This window comes from Dipodomys merriami, unplaced genomic scaffold (genome assembly GCF_024711535.1).
Source record: "Dipodomys merriami isolate MVZ:Mamm:240054 unplaced genomic scaffold, mDipMer1.0.p SCAF_10, whole genome shotgun sequence".
Lineage (NCBI taxonomy): Eukaryota > Metazoa > Chordata > Mammalia > Rodentia > Heteromyidae > Dipodomys > Dipodomys merriami.
The window spans coordinates 36,496,642-36,513,362 of record NW_027202271.1 but is presented as its reverse complement, the minus strand read 5'-3'; the positions used below and the strand labels follow the sequence as shown (position 1 = coordinate 36,513,362).

At 34.9% G+C, this 16,721-nt stretch overlaps 1 protein-coding gene across 1 annotated transcript in view; it reads right to left on the bottom strand.

The window, feature by feature from the left end:
- The window catches only part of Ptprq (protein tyrosine phosphatase receptor type Q), a 171,306-nt gene that overhangs the window by 42,816 nt on the left and 111,769 nt on the right, over positions 1-16,721 (bottom strand). Inside the window, exons 28-33 of the mRNA XM_069989182.1 lie at positions 14,820-15,006; positions 10,345-10,589; positions 8,202-8,268; positions 5,137-5,295; positions 3,983-4,205; positions 544-617 (exon numbers count right to left, since the gene is read on the bottom strand). Coding sequence (XP_069845283.1) covers positions 544-617; positions 3,983-4,205; positions 5,137-5,295; positions 8,202-8,268; positions 10,345-10,589; positions 14,820-15,006 — 955 coding nt within the window. The remainder of the gene's footprint in view (positions 1-543; positions 618-3,982; positions 4,206-5,136; positions 5,296-8,201; positions 8,269-10,344; positions 10,590-14,819; positions 15,007-16,721) is intronic.

Below are 16,721 nucleotides of genomic sequence, written 5' to 3'. Positions count from 1 at the left end.
AAAATGTGTCTAGCACAAAATATTTAATATTAGATATAACTCTTATGAAGGTCATGAAGGTAAAAGAATAAAGATGATATGTGCATGCATCCTACTAAAATATGTTTGTGTTTTATTTAGGAATGATTCAGGAAAGAGCAGAAAGTAAAGAAAATTACTATATAAAGAGCCCAAAAGTTTCTAGGTTTTAGAAGTAGGCAAAGAAAAGTTCCATACAGATTATTTCTTTTTCATTAGGTAACAAAATTTAATATAAGATTGTACATTTAAAGAGCTAAGTAGTGATTTATCTGAGATAATGCTAGCCGATGTCAGCAAAGAATCAATACCTTAACTAGACCTGTATCTAGATTTGAATGGAAGTAGCATCCATCTTTTAAAGGAATATTGTAAACACCATTTTTCCTAGTCATGTTATTTAACTTTGAAATGAGCTTTAGTGAAGAATACCCAGTCAAGCTTAAGATGCTCACTGAATACTTAATAAATGTTCCAACTATATAAACATGTTAAAATTAGATTAAATTACAAAATATGTCTTACCTAAAGTCTTAACAGGCTCAGAGTAATCAGAGTCAGTAAATTGTCCCATGATATTTGTGGCTCTGAATTTAAATCTATAAAATAAAACAATTAAAAGACAATAATGTGAGTGCAACATTACTTTTTCCATGAATAATTTAACCAGTTATTATGGATTACCAACATTTTTAATTAAAGATGAATTTATAAGATCAAAAGTTGGCATTAAATCACCATCAGGGCAAATTTATAATGTATCTAGACAAGATGAATAATTATCCCATTCATTGGCCTGTTGGATTTTGATGAGTAGCTACTAAAAATTTAGTTAAAATCATGAGCAATCAGTGACTGATAAAAACTGATATATAATAATAGTAACTAATAATATTGTCTCATTCAAATGTAAACAAATTGAGAACAATTTCTTTGTTTCGGCATGTGCTTAATTTACTTAAACACTTGTATGACTTTATTTTTTTATTAAATAAGTTCTTTGTTGTGAAAATACTGTACAGAGGGGTTATAATCACATGAGCAAGATAACGAGTACATTTCTTATAAAGCATTGCTGCCTCCTCCTTTGTTTTTCCCCTACCATCCCTGCCCTCCCATCTCTACAACTACATTCCCCGCCCCCACCCCCCAGAAAAAAGCACAGAATAAAATGAAGCTTAAAAATTACTGGTAAGGGGCTGGGAAGGTGGCTCAGTGGTAGAGCGCTTGCCTTGCATGCCTGAGGCCCTGGGTTCGATTCCTCAGCACCACATAAGCAAAAAGAAAAAACCCGGAAGTGGTGCTGTGGCTCAAGTGGTAGAGCTCTAGCCTTGTGCTGAAGAGCTGAGGGACAGCGCCCAAGCCCAGAGTTCAGGCCCCACGACCGGACCCCCCCAAAAAAAAATTACTGGTAAGTCAGGATCCTCAGAGAAAATTTAAATTTGTCTTATTTTAAAACTAAACAAAGGCATTTAATAATATGAAACCAATAAATTAAAGCACATTATTTATTCTCTCCCATTATCTAATTATTATAATCTTGTTTGTTTGCCCAATAAACATACAGGAGAACAAATACCCAATTTTAGGTACACCATTTTCAAAACTATCATGTTTGATTCAAATAGTTCAGAATTTGAACCAAAGTAACTACATTTAATGAGAAATAATTGAGGATGAGGATGATGATGATGATGATGATGATGATGATGATGATGATGAGTGTGATGATGATGATCTTGTGGCCAGCCCTGGTGCTTGTATTCAGGACTTTGGTGCTGTCACTGAGCTTCTTTTGCTCAAGACTCGTGTTCTACCACTTCTGGCTTATCTTGGTAGTTTAATGGAGATAAGAATCTCATAGACTTCACTGCCCAGGTTGGCTGTGAACTACAATCCTCAGATCCCAGTCTCCTAAGTAGCTAGGATTATAGGCTAGACCATTACTTGTAATTGCATTATTTTACTCATTTTTCTAATGCTAGTGGTATAGGCTGTTTATAAAGAATTTAACAATGCATTAACAATCAGGAAAAAAATGAAAATGCCCACATTTTAAAATTAGTAATAACATATATTTTGAAAATTAAATAAATTTAAGATTATTTTAATTGTGGTCTTATGATATAAAATATTATAATCAATTTAATAACCATGAAATTAACCAGCTTAATAAGGTTATTAATAAATCAAAATGACAATATTGATTTTTTTTTGTCGGTCATGGGGCCTGAACTCTGGGCCTGGGCACTGTCCCTCAGCTCTTCAGCTCAAGGCTAGCGCTCTACCACTTGAGCCACACCAACACTTTTGGCTTTTTCTGCTTATGTGGTGCTGAGGAATCAATCCCTGGGATTCATGCTTGCAAGGTAAGCACTCTACCACTGAGCCACCTTCCCAGCCAGACAATATTGCTTTTTAACATATTAAGTTAGTATGGATTATAAACTTCTAAAATATTCATCTGAGTAGTAAAGATTTCTGTAAGTCATCCAGATGTTTGATGGAATGAAAAGCAGTGATATTTTTGTGAACAGCTTAAAAAGAAACATAATTAAGATCCCATGGTTTTCCTCATTTGTAACAATTAGTGTATGTCTAGGATAATCATAGCAGATGGGCAGGATAGCTTAATAGCTATGTCCATATGATCATATAAGATGATGCGAAGTGAAATGAACTCCACAACAGGGATACAAGAGGTTTTTCTTTGCTGTTGTTGTTTTTAATGCACCATGTGATTTCTTGTTTCTTTTGTATTTCCCCCCTATTGTTTATCCCCTGTTGCCACTGTATTGATGTTTGTATCTTGAGTATTATAGATACATGTATCTGAATTAGGGAAGGGAAGGAGAACAAAAAAAATGTTGAGACAAAGGACAAAGGGGGAACCAATGCAACAGCGATACTCACAAAACAATATATTAGAAATGATCTGTACAACTTAGGGGAGATTGGGGGAGGGGGAAAGTAAGAGCAAAATGAGGGAGGCGGTATCAAGTTCAACAACAAATGTACTCACTATTTTACATATATAACTGTAATACCACCGTACATCACCTTGATAATTAAAAAAAAGAAACATAAAAGGAGGAGGCAACCGTGATTGATAAGAAATGTACTCATTATCTTGCCCATGTAATTGTAACCCTCTGTATGGTATTTTCACAATGAAAAAAAAGGAGAAAAAAAAAAAGCATGATAGTTTTTCTGAAAACCTATAAATAAAATTTTTTGGCAAAATAATGAGAGAAAAACAGTATTTATATTGTTCTCTACAGAAGGAATTAAATCTACCTGCCTATACTTGTTCTTTACAAGCATATATACTATGCATATATAATTAGATATATGTATTATATACATAACATAATTTTTTATCATTATTTTGGCTGGTACTGTGGCTTAAACTCAAGGCCTTGACATTGTCTCAGCATTTTTACTTAAAGCTAGTGCTCTACCATGTGAGTCACAACTCTATGTCCAGCTTTTTGTTAGTTAATTAGAGATCAGACTCTCATCAATTTGTTTGCTTGAACTGGCTTTGAACTGTAATCCCTAAATCTCACCTTTCTAAGTAGCAAGGATTACAGGTGTGAGCCACCAGTGCCCACCAGCGCCTGGTTCAACAACTGCCTTTCTCGCTTTTAAAAAAATATTTATTATTATTATTTTTTGTTTATATGGTACTGAGGAATCAAAACCAGGGCTTCATGCATGCAAGGCAAGCAGTCTACCACTAAGCCACATTCCCAGCTCATTTTTCAGTTTTGCAACTTACATTGTCAAAACTTTTTTTCCCCTGCTACCATACTCTTTGTCTATAGAACATCTAACTTTCCATAATAAGTCCATAATACATGGTGGATGTTCAGTGCTTACTGGGATGGTGAAAAAAATGGATAGATATCCAACATTAACAAACTTGCTAACATGATGCAGAGATGATATAAACTATACTTACAAATACTGCTTTTTTGGCTTCAGAGGTCCATTGCAAATTTTCTCTTCATTGCCAGGAATCATGCAAGCATTATCAGCACCTATCACATAGATTTCTTCATTGCCACTGTACTTGGTCTTTCCTTCTATACATGGAGGGTTAGGGAAGCCTTCATTTGTAAAATATGGCCTTGCTTTGTTAAAATATGCATCATACCACTTTGTTACATTTCCATCATGCTGAGCTATTTTCAGAGGAAAAAAAGAGAGAGTATTGATCATAAGTAACATTTGGAAATATTTTAACATTTACAGAAAGCTTTTGTAATTGGGTTAGGGGATTCTAGAGGCAACAGCAGTCACTCTGAATCAGCACCATCATTTAGCTTGTCTACTTGGCTAAGCAGGTAACCCTGTCCTTCTCCACTGTAAATGAATCTAAGCCACTGCTGTGGTGGTGGAGTTCTCTGGAAGAAAAAGGAACAATTTCAGTGAAGGTCACACTTATTCGTAAGTCCAAAGATGTTATCTAGATCCACCTTGCAAAAATCAAAACAGTCCTACTAGCATAGAAAATAAGCCACAGACTTTAACTATAACGTTTATCATGTGGGTAAAACACTTTCAGCATAAATGGTATATAACTGGTGATAATACTGACAATCTAGCCTGGTGCCCGAGGCTCAGGCCTATAATCTTAGCTACTGAGGAGGCTATCTGAGGATAGCAGTTGGAAGCCAGCCTGGGCAGGATAGTCTATGAGACTCGTATCTCAAATTAATCACAAGAAACGCTGGAAGTGGTGCTAATGCCTCAAATGGTAGAGTGATAGCCCTGAGCAAAAAGAGCCCAGGGACAGTGCCCAGGCCCAGAGATCAAGCTCCAAGATTGGCAAAAAGAATAAAAATCAATAAAAATAGACAATCTACACATGAGTGTGTGATAGCGATAAATCAACATTATGTCTTCATTTTTGTTTGTTTCTTTGTTTTAGAGTCAGGTTCTCATTACTTAGCCCAAGTAGGCCTGGAATTCACAATCTTCAAGATCCACAGCATTAGAATTAAAGGTTTATGCCATCATGCCCAGCTCACTTCTTTTGAACTGTGATTTATTTTATAAACTTAGAAATTCATTTTCCACAACTCAACAAGAAAACTGAATATCGGTTGGTACCTCCTGTTTCTGCCACAAGCACTTGCACGTTTTTGATTGGTCCATGATCATCATTGTAGTAACATATTGGCATTCTGATTGTAATCGTTGTTGAGGTCACAAGCAGTTTTCCTGTGGCATCATATATAGGGGTTGGTTTGGTTTTGGGCCGGGCTGGAGCTATAAATAGAAAAGAAATATCACTATTTTGCTTCTAACCAGAGGGGTGTAAATCAAATTCTCATTTCAGGCAGCTAACTTATAGATAAAATGGTTGCAGAAACAAATAACAAATTAAGGACTGTGTTTGGATAAAACATCTATTTACCAATTATTATCTCATGACAGTGTAGCTATGCATTTGAGACTTGCCTGAGATAATTGGGCCCAGGTGTGATTTCCAGGCATCTGACTCATTTTCACATGTTAAAACATTCAATTTATGCATGCTCTTGCTCATAATGTAATTTTCATAAATGCACAAAACATTTACATCTTGCTAATATTTTAGTGTAATTTTCTTTTTATTCCCTTTAGCTGCTGTTCTAGAACTGATTGCAGCAGCCTTCTTATAGTTGGCTTATCTTAGACACCCAGAGGATGGTCTCCTATACTTTTCCTCTTGTTTCCATAATCATATAAATCACAAAAAGAGACTTTTCTCAATTTTTTTCTAATATGGCTATATTGGAAATTATCATTGCTCTATATATTGGTTTCCTCACTTCAGTGTGACTTGTATAAGTCTTTCTGATACTTCAGCTACAATGCTAACTCATACTTCTTAGTGATGGTAGCATATACTGTGGCAGTTTCATATTGATCCAGCCATCTGCCAAGCAAGGGGAACTCAACCATCTACCTAGAAATGGGACTTTTATTACAGTTATTGAGCATTTAATATAATAACTAGCCTTGCATAGTTGCTTTAATTTGGTAATCCTTTTATTTCTATGGATAGATTCCCAACAGTGGAATTTCTGTTACCAAGGGTATTTTTAACCTTAATAGATATTGCCAGAATAGTATCTGAAAGTGTCATGATATTCACATTTTTCCATCATCCAATATAAACATCTCTGAAATATTTAATTCTAGGGGCTCTTCTTGTTTTGTTTCATCATATACAGACATATATATCATATATACATCATATATAATATATAACATATACATATATACCTCTATATCATATGTATACATATATAGACTAGTCATGATTCTTTCCTTAGAAAAGAGTGAAAGCAAGAACCATTTTGACATGGGGATGCAAAAACATAGGAGATGGTACTTTGCTAATGTGTAAAATTGTATGTCTATTGCTATCTATATACTGGCATGTCTGCCAGTGCATACCAAAAAAATTAGGAAGGCATAATTCTTATTCTTCTTGTACTTCGTGAAGTCATTTTTACAAATAACTGATAGTTTCAAATGCTTTATGTATTTGTACATTCCAAAATACAGTATTTGCCAACTGAAATCAAAGATTAATGTTAACAAGCTGGTCACCAGTGGCTCACACCCATAATTTTAGCTACTCAGGAGCTGAGACCTGAGGAAGTGGTTCAAAGCCATCCAGAGCAGGAAAGTCTGTGAGACATAACCATTAAGCCTATCAACGCAGGAAGTGGAGTTGTGGCTCAAATAGTAGAGTACTCCCTTTGAGCAAAAACGCTCAGAGAGCACCCAGGTCCTGAGTTCAAGCCCCAGGACAGGCACAAAAAGGGGAATTAATATTATCAAGAAATATTATAGCTGTATTGATAATTCACTGATTAAAAAATTTTTAAAAATAGTTTAAATGAAGTTGACTATTTCTTATTCTTCATAGTAAAGGTTTCCAGATCCTTTCTTAAAAGGGTTTTTCAAAATGATCACTTTTAAACCACATACCAATCCGTTTGCAGGCTTATAAAGAAACATCTTCAAAATTAAATGGATATCAAGAGGTCAATCCAGGATTCACTCTCAAACATTTGATACTAAAGCTCTCCTAATCTCACACTTGTAATCAGTTGCTGTGTTGTGCCTGCCACAGACTAAGTTACTTCTTGCTTTAAAAAGAGAAGTATTAGATGGAATTCCACATAGGTCCAGGTATTTCGGGAGATTTGTTACATTTTATTCTCTCTAAATGTTTTATTACATTTGTTTATGTGTACTCCAGAGAGAACAAGCTGAACAAATTTGCTGTTCACCAATCCAGTAAAAAAAACTGGATTTTGTGGATCTTGTTTGTGTGTGTGTGTGTGTGTGTGAGTGTGTGTGTGTGTGTGTGTGTGTGTGTGTGTGTGAGAGAGAGAGAGAGAGAGAGAGAGAGAGAGAGAGAGAGAGAGAGAGAGAGAGAGAGAATTTTAGATATATCTTCTATAAAAACATACATGTTGACAGGTGCTAGTGGATCACACTATCTATTCAGGAGGCTGAACTCTGAGGATTGTCATTCTAAGCCAGCCTGGGCAGGAAAGACCCCATGAAACTCTTATCTCCAATTAACCACCAGAAAACCAGAAGTGGTGCTGAAGTTGTAGAGCACTGGCCTTGAGCTGAAGAGTACCTAAACCCAGAGTTCAAGCCCCACGACCAACCAAAAACAAACAAACAAAAAAAACATGTATGCCAGAACAATGAAGTGATATACCTACATTCTAGTAAAAAATCATGAAATTGACGATAGGTAGTTGGGTAAATACTGAGTCCAAATGGAAAGGATCTGACTTCTGAGATAGAAGTCAGTCAAATAAATCAATTACATCTACTCAAAAATCCAGGCATAGGTAATTTAAAAAACTTTCTTAAAAAACAAGATTTAAACTATAGAATTTTCTTTGAGAAATTAAGCCTAAGAAATAAAATTACTTGAGGATAATAAAAACAAGCTATAAAAATGGGTAGTCACTTTATTGGTAAGTATCATTAGACATTTTAACTATACCTTTCTTAAGCACACATTAGTTAATATATACATCTGCATCATTAAAAGGCTCGCCTATATCTTTCACTCTAATTGGAACTCAAATTACAATCACTCTTTGATGAAGGAAGCAGTAGTTTACAGGCAGGCAGGCAGGTCACGTCTATACCTTTAATATCCATGGTTATTCTCATCTGAACTTTGGGCCCTGCGCCAGCACTGTTGATTGCATAAACCTGCAACAAAGTAGAAGCTAATCACTATTTCAAGATCTTGCTACATGTATATATAACTGAACATGATTATGTATAATTTTATAAAAAACACAACTGAATCTAGTCTATTTATGAACTATGATTTCTTAAATTAGGTCCAAAGAATTTTTTTAAATGAAGCATTTTTAAAAATTGATATTGGTAGTAAGTCCTAATAGCAAAGGCTGAGTGACCTAAACAAGTCCAATCACGGACAGCAGGAAGAATGGTGGTTTCTCTGTGAACCTGTAGGAGGAACAGATCAGGAAGGCCACTGTGTCTACACTGTAATCTTCTCTAACATCTGTTCCTTCTCTCTGAAGCTAGAAAACTCTTGACTCCTTTAAATCCATATTCAAGATCCTCTTCTGCTTCTGAAATGAAATCCTATTCCTTCAGCCTCCCCGTTTTCCTGTATTAAATCATCCCTCTGAAAGTTGGCCTTCATGCCCTTCTTCACCCCTGCCCCAAAGTATCTGATGGTATAACCTGCATAATGCAGCATACACACATAAAACATTTCTGTTTGTATACACAGAGGGTGATTTACACAAATGGGAATCATTTCAATTAACTCTGTGCTTAAGAAGTAAAGACACAAAGTCTTCTTGCATTATTTCATCTTGGTAATGAAATAAGGACTACATTCTTATCAAATTTTGCTGTAATTTTAAACACAGTTCAGATTACAATGTTTACTAGAATCAGCTCATTCATTTGTGAATGGCTTTGTTAAATTAAACTTGTAATGGTATATTATGATGTAATAGATATGGTAAATAAGCCAAGCCCATAAGAAATAGTTTAAAAGGGCACATTTATTTATACATTATAAAGGAACTATTGAAAATAAAGTATTGCAATGACATAGGAATAATAATTATTTTTATTTCTTGAGGTCATAACAACATTTAAGTGAGATAATAAATGAAAACTGTGGCAGAGTTTCTCAAATACACATGTGTAACACCTACAAATCTCATAAAACAGAAACATTCAGGCATGAGTCAGGCCAGCACTGGAGATGACATCCACTTCTAACAAACTTCCATAGCTGACGGATGCTTTATAGTGCACTTTGCAAAGAGTTGCAGGACTTTGAAAGTGTTTCTTTACATTATAAGCTAGCTATATTTTATTTTCCATTTTTCTCTTTTATTCATAATGGCTCAAATTAAAATAGCACTGTAAATATATGCTAACTGTGAATGTTTAATCCTTACAAAAACCTATTCCTCTGACCACGTTTTCACAGAAGAAACTATAGACAGAAAGGTGATGAAACTGCTCAGGCACAGAACTTGTATTAAAGACTCAGGTCAGCTAATTCTCTTCATCACCCTCCGCCCCTTCCTCAGTAGATATTTATTTCACAGTGGTAGTCTATTTAATGGAAAATGAAGCAAGAATATCAATAAGCAGATTATAAGGTTACAGAGTTAAAGTCAAGAATATATGTATATGTGTATACAACACTATATTCATCTGTAAACACATATATTAGTCACAATGCTTTGTGGATCACCACAAAGCATTGGTAGGACAATCAGCTATTGAAGGCTTAGGATGAATTATATGCTGCTAATAGGATGACTTTTCTGAAGCAAATATTTCCATTTGTAAACTCCAAGGCATGATACAAAAATAGGCAAAGGATGAAACAGACTCCATATTTATATGCATGTGTGTATATGTGAATTTATACACAGGATAAACAGAAACAGTTATTGCAGGCTGCTGCCTTTGAAATCTGCTTTTACAACTTTCATGATTTCTTTCGATTTTATTTGTAAATGTCAAACGGGCAAAGTTCTTAGTAATCTACACATTTCAATAGTACTCACTATATTACCATATGTATTTATTACACTATATTATAATATATTACTATATATTTATTTCTCAAAGCCTATGTTCTGTTTGCGTTTTAAAAATAAAACCACAAATGATGCAAAAATTTAATGACATACAAATTACAGATGTACAAATTACAATGGTGATTTTTTTATGAATGTATTCTGTAACTTGATTCAATAATAGAAAGCAATGGACACTTACACTGATGTTATAGGTGTGTCCACCTTTTAATCCTTCTAACATAGCAATGACAGAAGTGTCTGTTGTCTGGATGATGCTCAGGTTGTGAATCTGGACAGCAGTGGGATCATCTTCTCGATACACTAACGCTTGGTATGCTCTGATATTTCCATTTGGTTGAGAAGGAGGAAGAAATGTTAACTGAAATTTTGTCACTTCATCTGGAATCTTCTGAAATGTCATGTTGTTAGGTGGATCCTTGGGGGCTACAAAGAAATATTTAATATTATAATTTTTTTAAGTTGTGTTGTAATGGATTCAGTGTAATCTTTATTTGCTGCAAGTTTCTGTTCGTAGTGTGAAATAGCATATCTTATTTAAACCATGTAAGTTATGGAAACTACCCATAACTGCTAGTTTCATTGTTATAGTTCACAGAAACTAAAATGGGAGGTGCAGTTTGTTTATTATCTTCGCCTTTTATATACATTCATTTATTTAGATGCTTTAATCAAATCCAGGTCCCTACCCATGCTAAACAAAGTGTTCTATCACTGACTTACACCCTAGACCATATTTATACTTTTGTGCAGAATGTGTTCCTATGGCTTTTCAAACTTATTTTATTAAAACTATATACATTAACAGGAAGTAGCAACTCAAAATAGCAACTCAATCCTATGTAACCTTCTCCCAGGTTTCCCAATGGTGACATCATATATTGCTGTAGTTCAATATCAAACCACAGAATTTACAACTATACAATATTTTTTAGCCAGCTTACATATTTTATTCTGATTTCATCGATATTTTTGTGTATGTGTATAGAATACATACAGTTTTATCTGATGTAGAGATACTATAATGACCACAAAAAAACATAAAAAATGTTCCATTACTCTAAACTCCCTCCCACAATACTGGTATTTGCACTTAGATACATTTGAGCCACATTAATTGTTCTCCATTGCTACTGTTCATCATTTTGAGAATGATATCAGGCTTATGATCTTGAGGAACATCCATGTTGCTAAGTGAACCAATAGTTTATTCTAATTTATTATATATATATATATAATTAGTGTTCCATTTTCTGAATATACTAGATTGCTTATAACACAGAAGGATATTTACATTATTTCTAGTTAAAAACTAGAATATTAATATTAGTAATATTAATAAAACCCACATTGACATTCATGCACAGATGTCCAAGTGAGCATAAATTTTTGATTCTCTGTAATCAATGCCTAAGATTATGATTGTTGTGCCACGTGGCAAGTACCTTTTTAGTTTTATAAGATACTGCCCAACTATTTTCCTATGTGACTTTCACATTTACAATAGCAGGATTCAGAGGTTCGGTCTCTGTATCTTTGCCAGTATTTGCTATCATGACTGCTTTTTAAGTTACAGTGTTTTCTGCTCCAAGTGATAGACAGTTATATCTGACTGTGCTTTCAATCTGTATTTCCCTTATGGATGATACTGAAATTCTATCTTATGTGTTTACTTGCCAGCTGAATCTTCTGAGTAATGGAATTTCTGCTCACATCTTTTATCAGTTTTCTAATTCCTTAAATAATCTACGTATTCAAGCTTATTTTAGACAAATATAAATTAGCTTAAACCAGGCACTGGTGGCTCATGACTGTAATCCTAGCTTCTCAGGAGTCTGAGATCTGAGGATTGTGGTTCAAAGTCAGCCCAGGAAGGTAAGGCTATAGTGGCGCTGTAGCTCAATTGGTAGAGCACTGGCCTTGAGCTGAAGAACAGGGCCCAGGCCCAGAGTTCAAGCCCCACCACCAACCAGAAAAAAACAAAAAGGCTATCAGGAAGGTAAGGCTATGAGACCCTTATCTCCAATAAACTACTCAGAAAAAGCTGAAAGTAATAGTGTGGCTCAAGTGTCAGAACACGAGCCTTACACAAAAGCAGCTCAGGGACAGCAAACACGAGTTCAAGCTGCAGGACCCCACAACAAAGAAAAAAATATTAGTTTAATAAACATGAAAATAAATTATATAAAATAAAATACATATGAAGTTATTTTATAAATATAGGAGCATGAACTCTCAGCACTTTATAATTAAGGTTGTTTATAGTAATACCAGATTTATTGAATACATCTATTTTGATCATCATAAAATGACTATATTCTTTTATACTTAGTCAAGTATTGCTACAGAAAGCCCAAACCTGGTGGGACATGACTACAATTTTAGCTTTTTAAAAACTGGAGGTTCACAGTTTGAGGCCACCCAGGACTGAAAATCTAGCTAGACATCTCCAAAATAACTAACAAAAAGCAGATTGGAGGGTCAGCGCAAGTGGTAAAGTGTCAGCCCTGAGTTCATATGCAAGTACTGCCAAGAAAAGAAAGAAAGACAGAAATAATTCCTATGAAAAAGACCTAATATTTGGCTCTCAGTATTCCAGATTTTCAAGCTTTGCTATCTTGCAAATTTTGCAGACAGTGCCCTGTGACAAGCCAAGAAAAGTAAATAAATATGAGTAAAAAGAGAGAACCAGATAAGCATGTTATTTTACCAAGTATCATGTTGTAACTAGAAAAATACATAGCTAAAACACTGGGTAGTATAGTTCATATTTTCATTTTGTTTTTCTTACCTTCTCAAGATACTTAAGCAAAATAATGGTGGGGGTAATAATTTCAACAAAAAATGTACTCACTACTTTACTTATGTAACTGTAACCCCTCTGTATATAACCTTGACAATAAAAATTTAAAAATATAAAAATTAAATAAGATACCTAAGAAATACATTTTCAGGTTAAAGGTGGCTTTTTCTAAATTTAGGATGAGGTTTATAGCTAGATAAGCAAGATAATTCTCTGAATACTAGATTTTCCTCTTCCAAATTACATTTTGTTTCCATATAAGTGTACTCTTAGAGAATCAGCAAAAAATTTAAGTTACTATCTCCTTAAGAAAGATCAAACAGGGCTGGGAAGGTGGCTCAGTGGTAGAGCGCTTGCCTTGCATGTATGAGGCCCTGGGTTCGATTCCTCAGCACCACATAAACAAAAAGAAAAAAAGCCAGAAGTGGCACTGTGGCTCAAGTGGTAGAGCGCTAGCCTTGAGCTGAACAGCTGAGGGACAGCGCCCAGGTCCAGAGTTCAGGCCCCATGACCGGACACCAAAAAAAAGAAAGAAAGAAAGAAAGGAAAGAAAGAAAGAAAGGAAGAAAGAAAGATCAAACATTGAGATCTGACAATCAGCACTTCATGGTATGTGCACTCATCAGCGATTTTTCTCCCACTCACAGAGAAGTACAATGAGGGTCAAATGCAAAAAGCATAATTAATACATAGATATCAATTAAAGAGCAGCAAAATGGAAATAAATAGAGCTGAGGATACTGGAGATAAAATTTACCTCACTATTTAGGAACATAAATCTATAAAAAATGAATAAAAATGTAACATAAGGAAAAGTCACACTGAAAAATATTTTTATCTCCTATACATATCTCACCAATTAAATAATTAAATGATAGCAACACATTCCTTCCTCTGCTCTTTCCAATGATATATCTGTTGTCAAAGAACATTAGGAATCTGAAAGTCTGGGAGATTCAATTCCTCCATTGATGTCCATTGGTTACAGTCAGAGGATTCACTCAGGCCCTATCCTAGGAATTTGAGAAACTGTATATAGATCCTGACATATTCCAAATAGTTATATCATAAAACATGCTAGTTGATGATGGGAGGAAAACAACCATGCTAATGTGATCTGGGATGTAAATATAAATCCCACATTACTTAATAGTGAGGGTATTAATTTAATCAGCATTCAAATAAATAACCAAAATGGAATTTTAGTTGTAGCATTATGGGTGGTAGACATTTGACAAAATAATCTGTTAGGTAAGGTCAAGTTTATTTTTTGAGGACTTAGCAGATTTGGTAAGCTCATAAAAGTACAGGTGAGTACCATTCATTTGTTTCTATATTTACAAGCACTGAATAGTCTCCATAATTCTATTGTGTCTCAAAGGTGTCAATTGCAGTGTCATTAAGCTTTTTGAATTTTCTTTAGAAATTTATTCATAACAATATGGCATAAGGTAGGGTGAGGAACAGTAAGAAAGACAGATGATCTGTATAACTTGGAGGGGTGCTGGAGTGAGGGAAAGTAGGAGAAAATTGAGGGAAGGGGTAACAAGGTTGACAAGAAATGTACTCATCACCTTCCTTATATAACTGAAACCCTTCTATACATCACCATGACAATAAAAAAGTAAAAATTAAAAAATTTGGTCCTTGAAAATTGCTGACAGTCCCCCTTCTTCTACACTTTTCCTTTTCCCCTATGGAAGGGCTCCAGAATTTTAAACTACTATGCTATTGAAAATGTGATAAAAATAAAGGAAAACTATTCTGACCAAACTTCAGTCATAAAACAGAAAAAAAAGAAAAACAGACAGTTGTCTAGACTACCATTCAACAATGACCAAAGCCCCCCTCACCTGACTCTAAAGTAGTAACGATGACCTTAGCACTTGACTCTCCATCCACGTATGCAGTGCTGACATTGCCAGTAAATGCAGTGACCACCACAGAATACCGTGTGAATATTTGTAAGTCGTTAATTTCTATGGTTTTATTTTCTTCATTTGATTTCATGAAGGAAACATTAAAGTCATCATTATCTACCTATGAGAAAAAAATAGTTAACAAGTAAGGACACATTATTCTAAAACAATGAAGGCAACAACAATGTTTATATCAAGATGTTGGTATGTACAATAGAGTAAGATAATGCATATAAAGAAGCAACATACTTATCAGCAGTTAAAATATTAATTACTTTCCCATCTTTCTCTCTTTTATTCCCCATGCTCATTTTTAAGATCTGTGTTTATAATGAGATTACAGTCATTTAAAAATATTTTGGCTTTCCTTTAAGTACAACCAAATTGTAAGAGAGAACTATTTTCTATAATAAAGTGACTCTCATTTGATACAGCACAGCTTCACCATTTTGTAATCTGCTTTTAATGCTTAACTCAGAGATAGTGGCAGTTTAATAATGCACTAAAATATTCACAGATATGCTCTAAAAGAAAGGACCGGAATTAGAGAATGAATGGGAACTCAGACTTTGCCTTTAGACAAAACGCATAGGTAACCCATTAAATTTTCTTTGAATGAACACAGACTGTTTGAGACAAATGAATCTCCATTTAGAGAAGAGCATAATGGCATAATAAAATAAAACAAGAGAGAAAGGCAAGGAAAGGAAGGAAAGAAGAAAAGGAATGTCCTGAAATTGCTTAATTTAATGCATCAGATGACCTAAAAGAGAATGGTCATTGGGCCCAGAAAATCCCCAACAAGTGTCTAGGCACTTGTCCATTATTTTACCAGCGAACAACCTTCATTACAGACACAGAATTTGGTTTGCAAGCTGGATGCTAGTGGCCCATACCTGGAATCCTAGCTACTCAGGAGGCTGAGATCTGAGGATTGTGGTTCAAAGTTAGCCCAGGCAGGAAAATCTGTGAGACTTGTGTTTCCAATAAACCACCAGAAAATCAAAAGTGGCACTGTGACTGAAAGTGGTAGAGCACTAGCTTTCAGAGAAAGAACTCAGGGACAGTGCCCAGGCCCTGAGTTCAAGCCCCATGAGGAATGAAAAGAGATGGTGAAAAAAAGAATTTGGTTTTCATGCTCAGGTTTCCCGAACTCCAAATCCAGATGTAATACTGCTTTAATAACGAGATCTTCATGTGGAAGGTGCCAAAGCTTTCCAGGCTCAATGCCTGGCACCACATTCATTCTTCCTTCCACAGATATAGGCCTCCTCATGAATTTCAGTCATCTATCTGACAATCATCCTTCATCTGTTCCTCATCACCACAGATGGACAGACATTTGCCAAATCTTACAGATTTAAATTAGTTTTCATTCCATTCTCTTACTATATTTCCTTTCTGCTAGCTTTTTTCATCTATTTACTCAGATAGTTTCCTGTTTCCCTAATATATCATGCCAGACACAGCACAGAAACTATCCAGAGCAACCATTCTGTAAAATAGATTTTATATACCTTCATTGCTTTAATTCTTTAATTGAGGCCCTTAATATAAACCTGAAGTCTGCAACATGTTACATTATTGCTCTCTTTCTTTTGAATGTTATCCAGTGAGATGGCTGCACTGCTTTCTTTTGTTTGTAGTAATGAGGTATGGAACTCAGGGTTTCACCCTTACTAGACAAGTGCTTTCTCCTGAGAGTCATGTCCCCAAAAACATACTATAAGATTCCTATCTGAGAGATGTTTCCTCCCAGGTCTTCTGCATCTCATGCTATTCTGTGTCCCTTTCCACTATATTTTAAGTCAAAATTAACCACTTATTTCCATACAT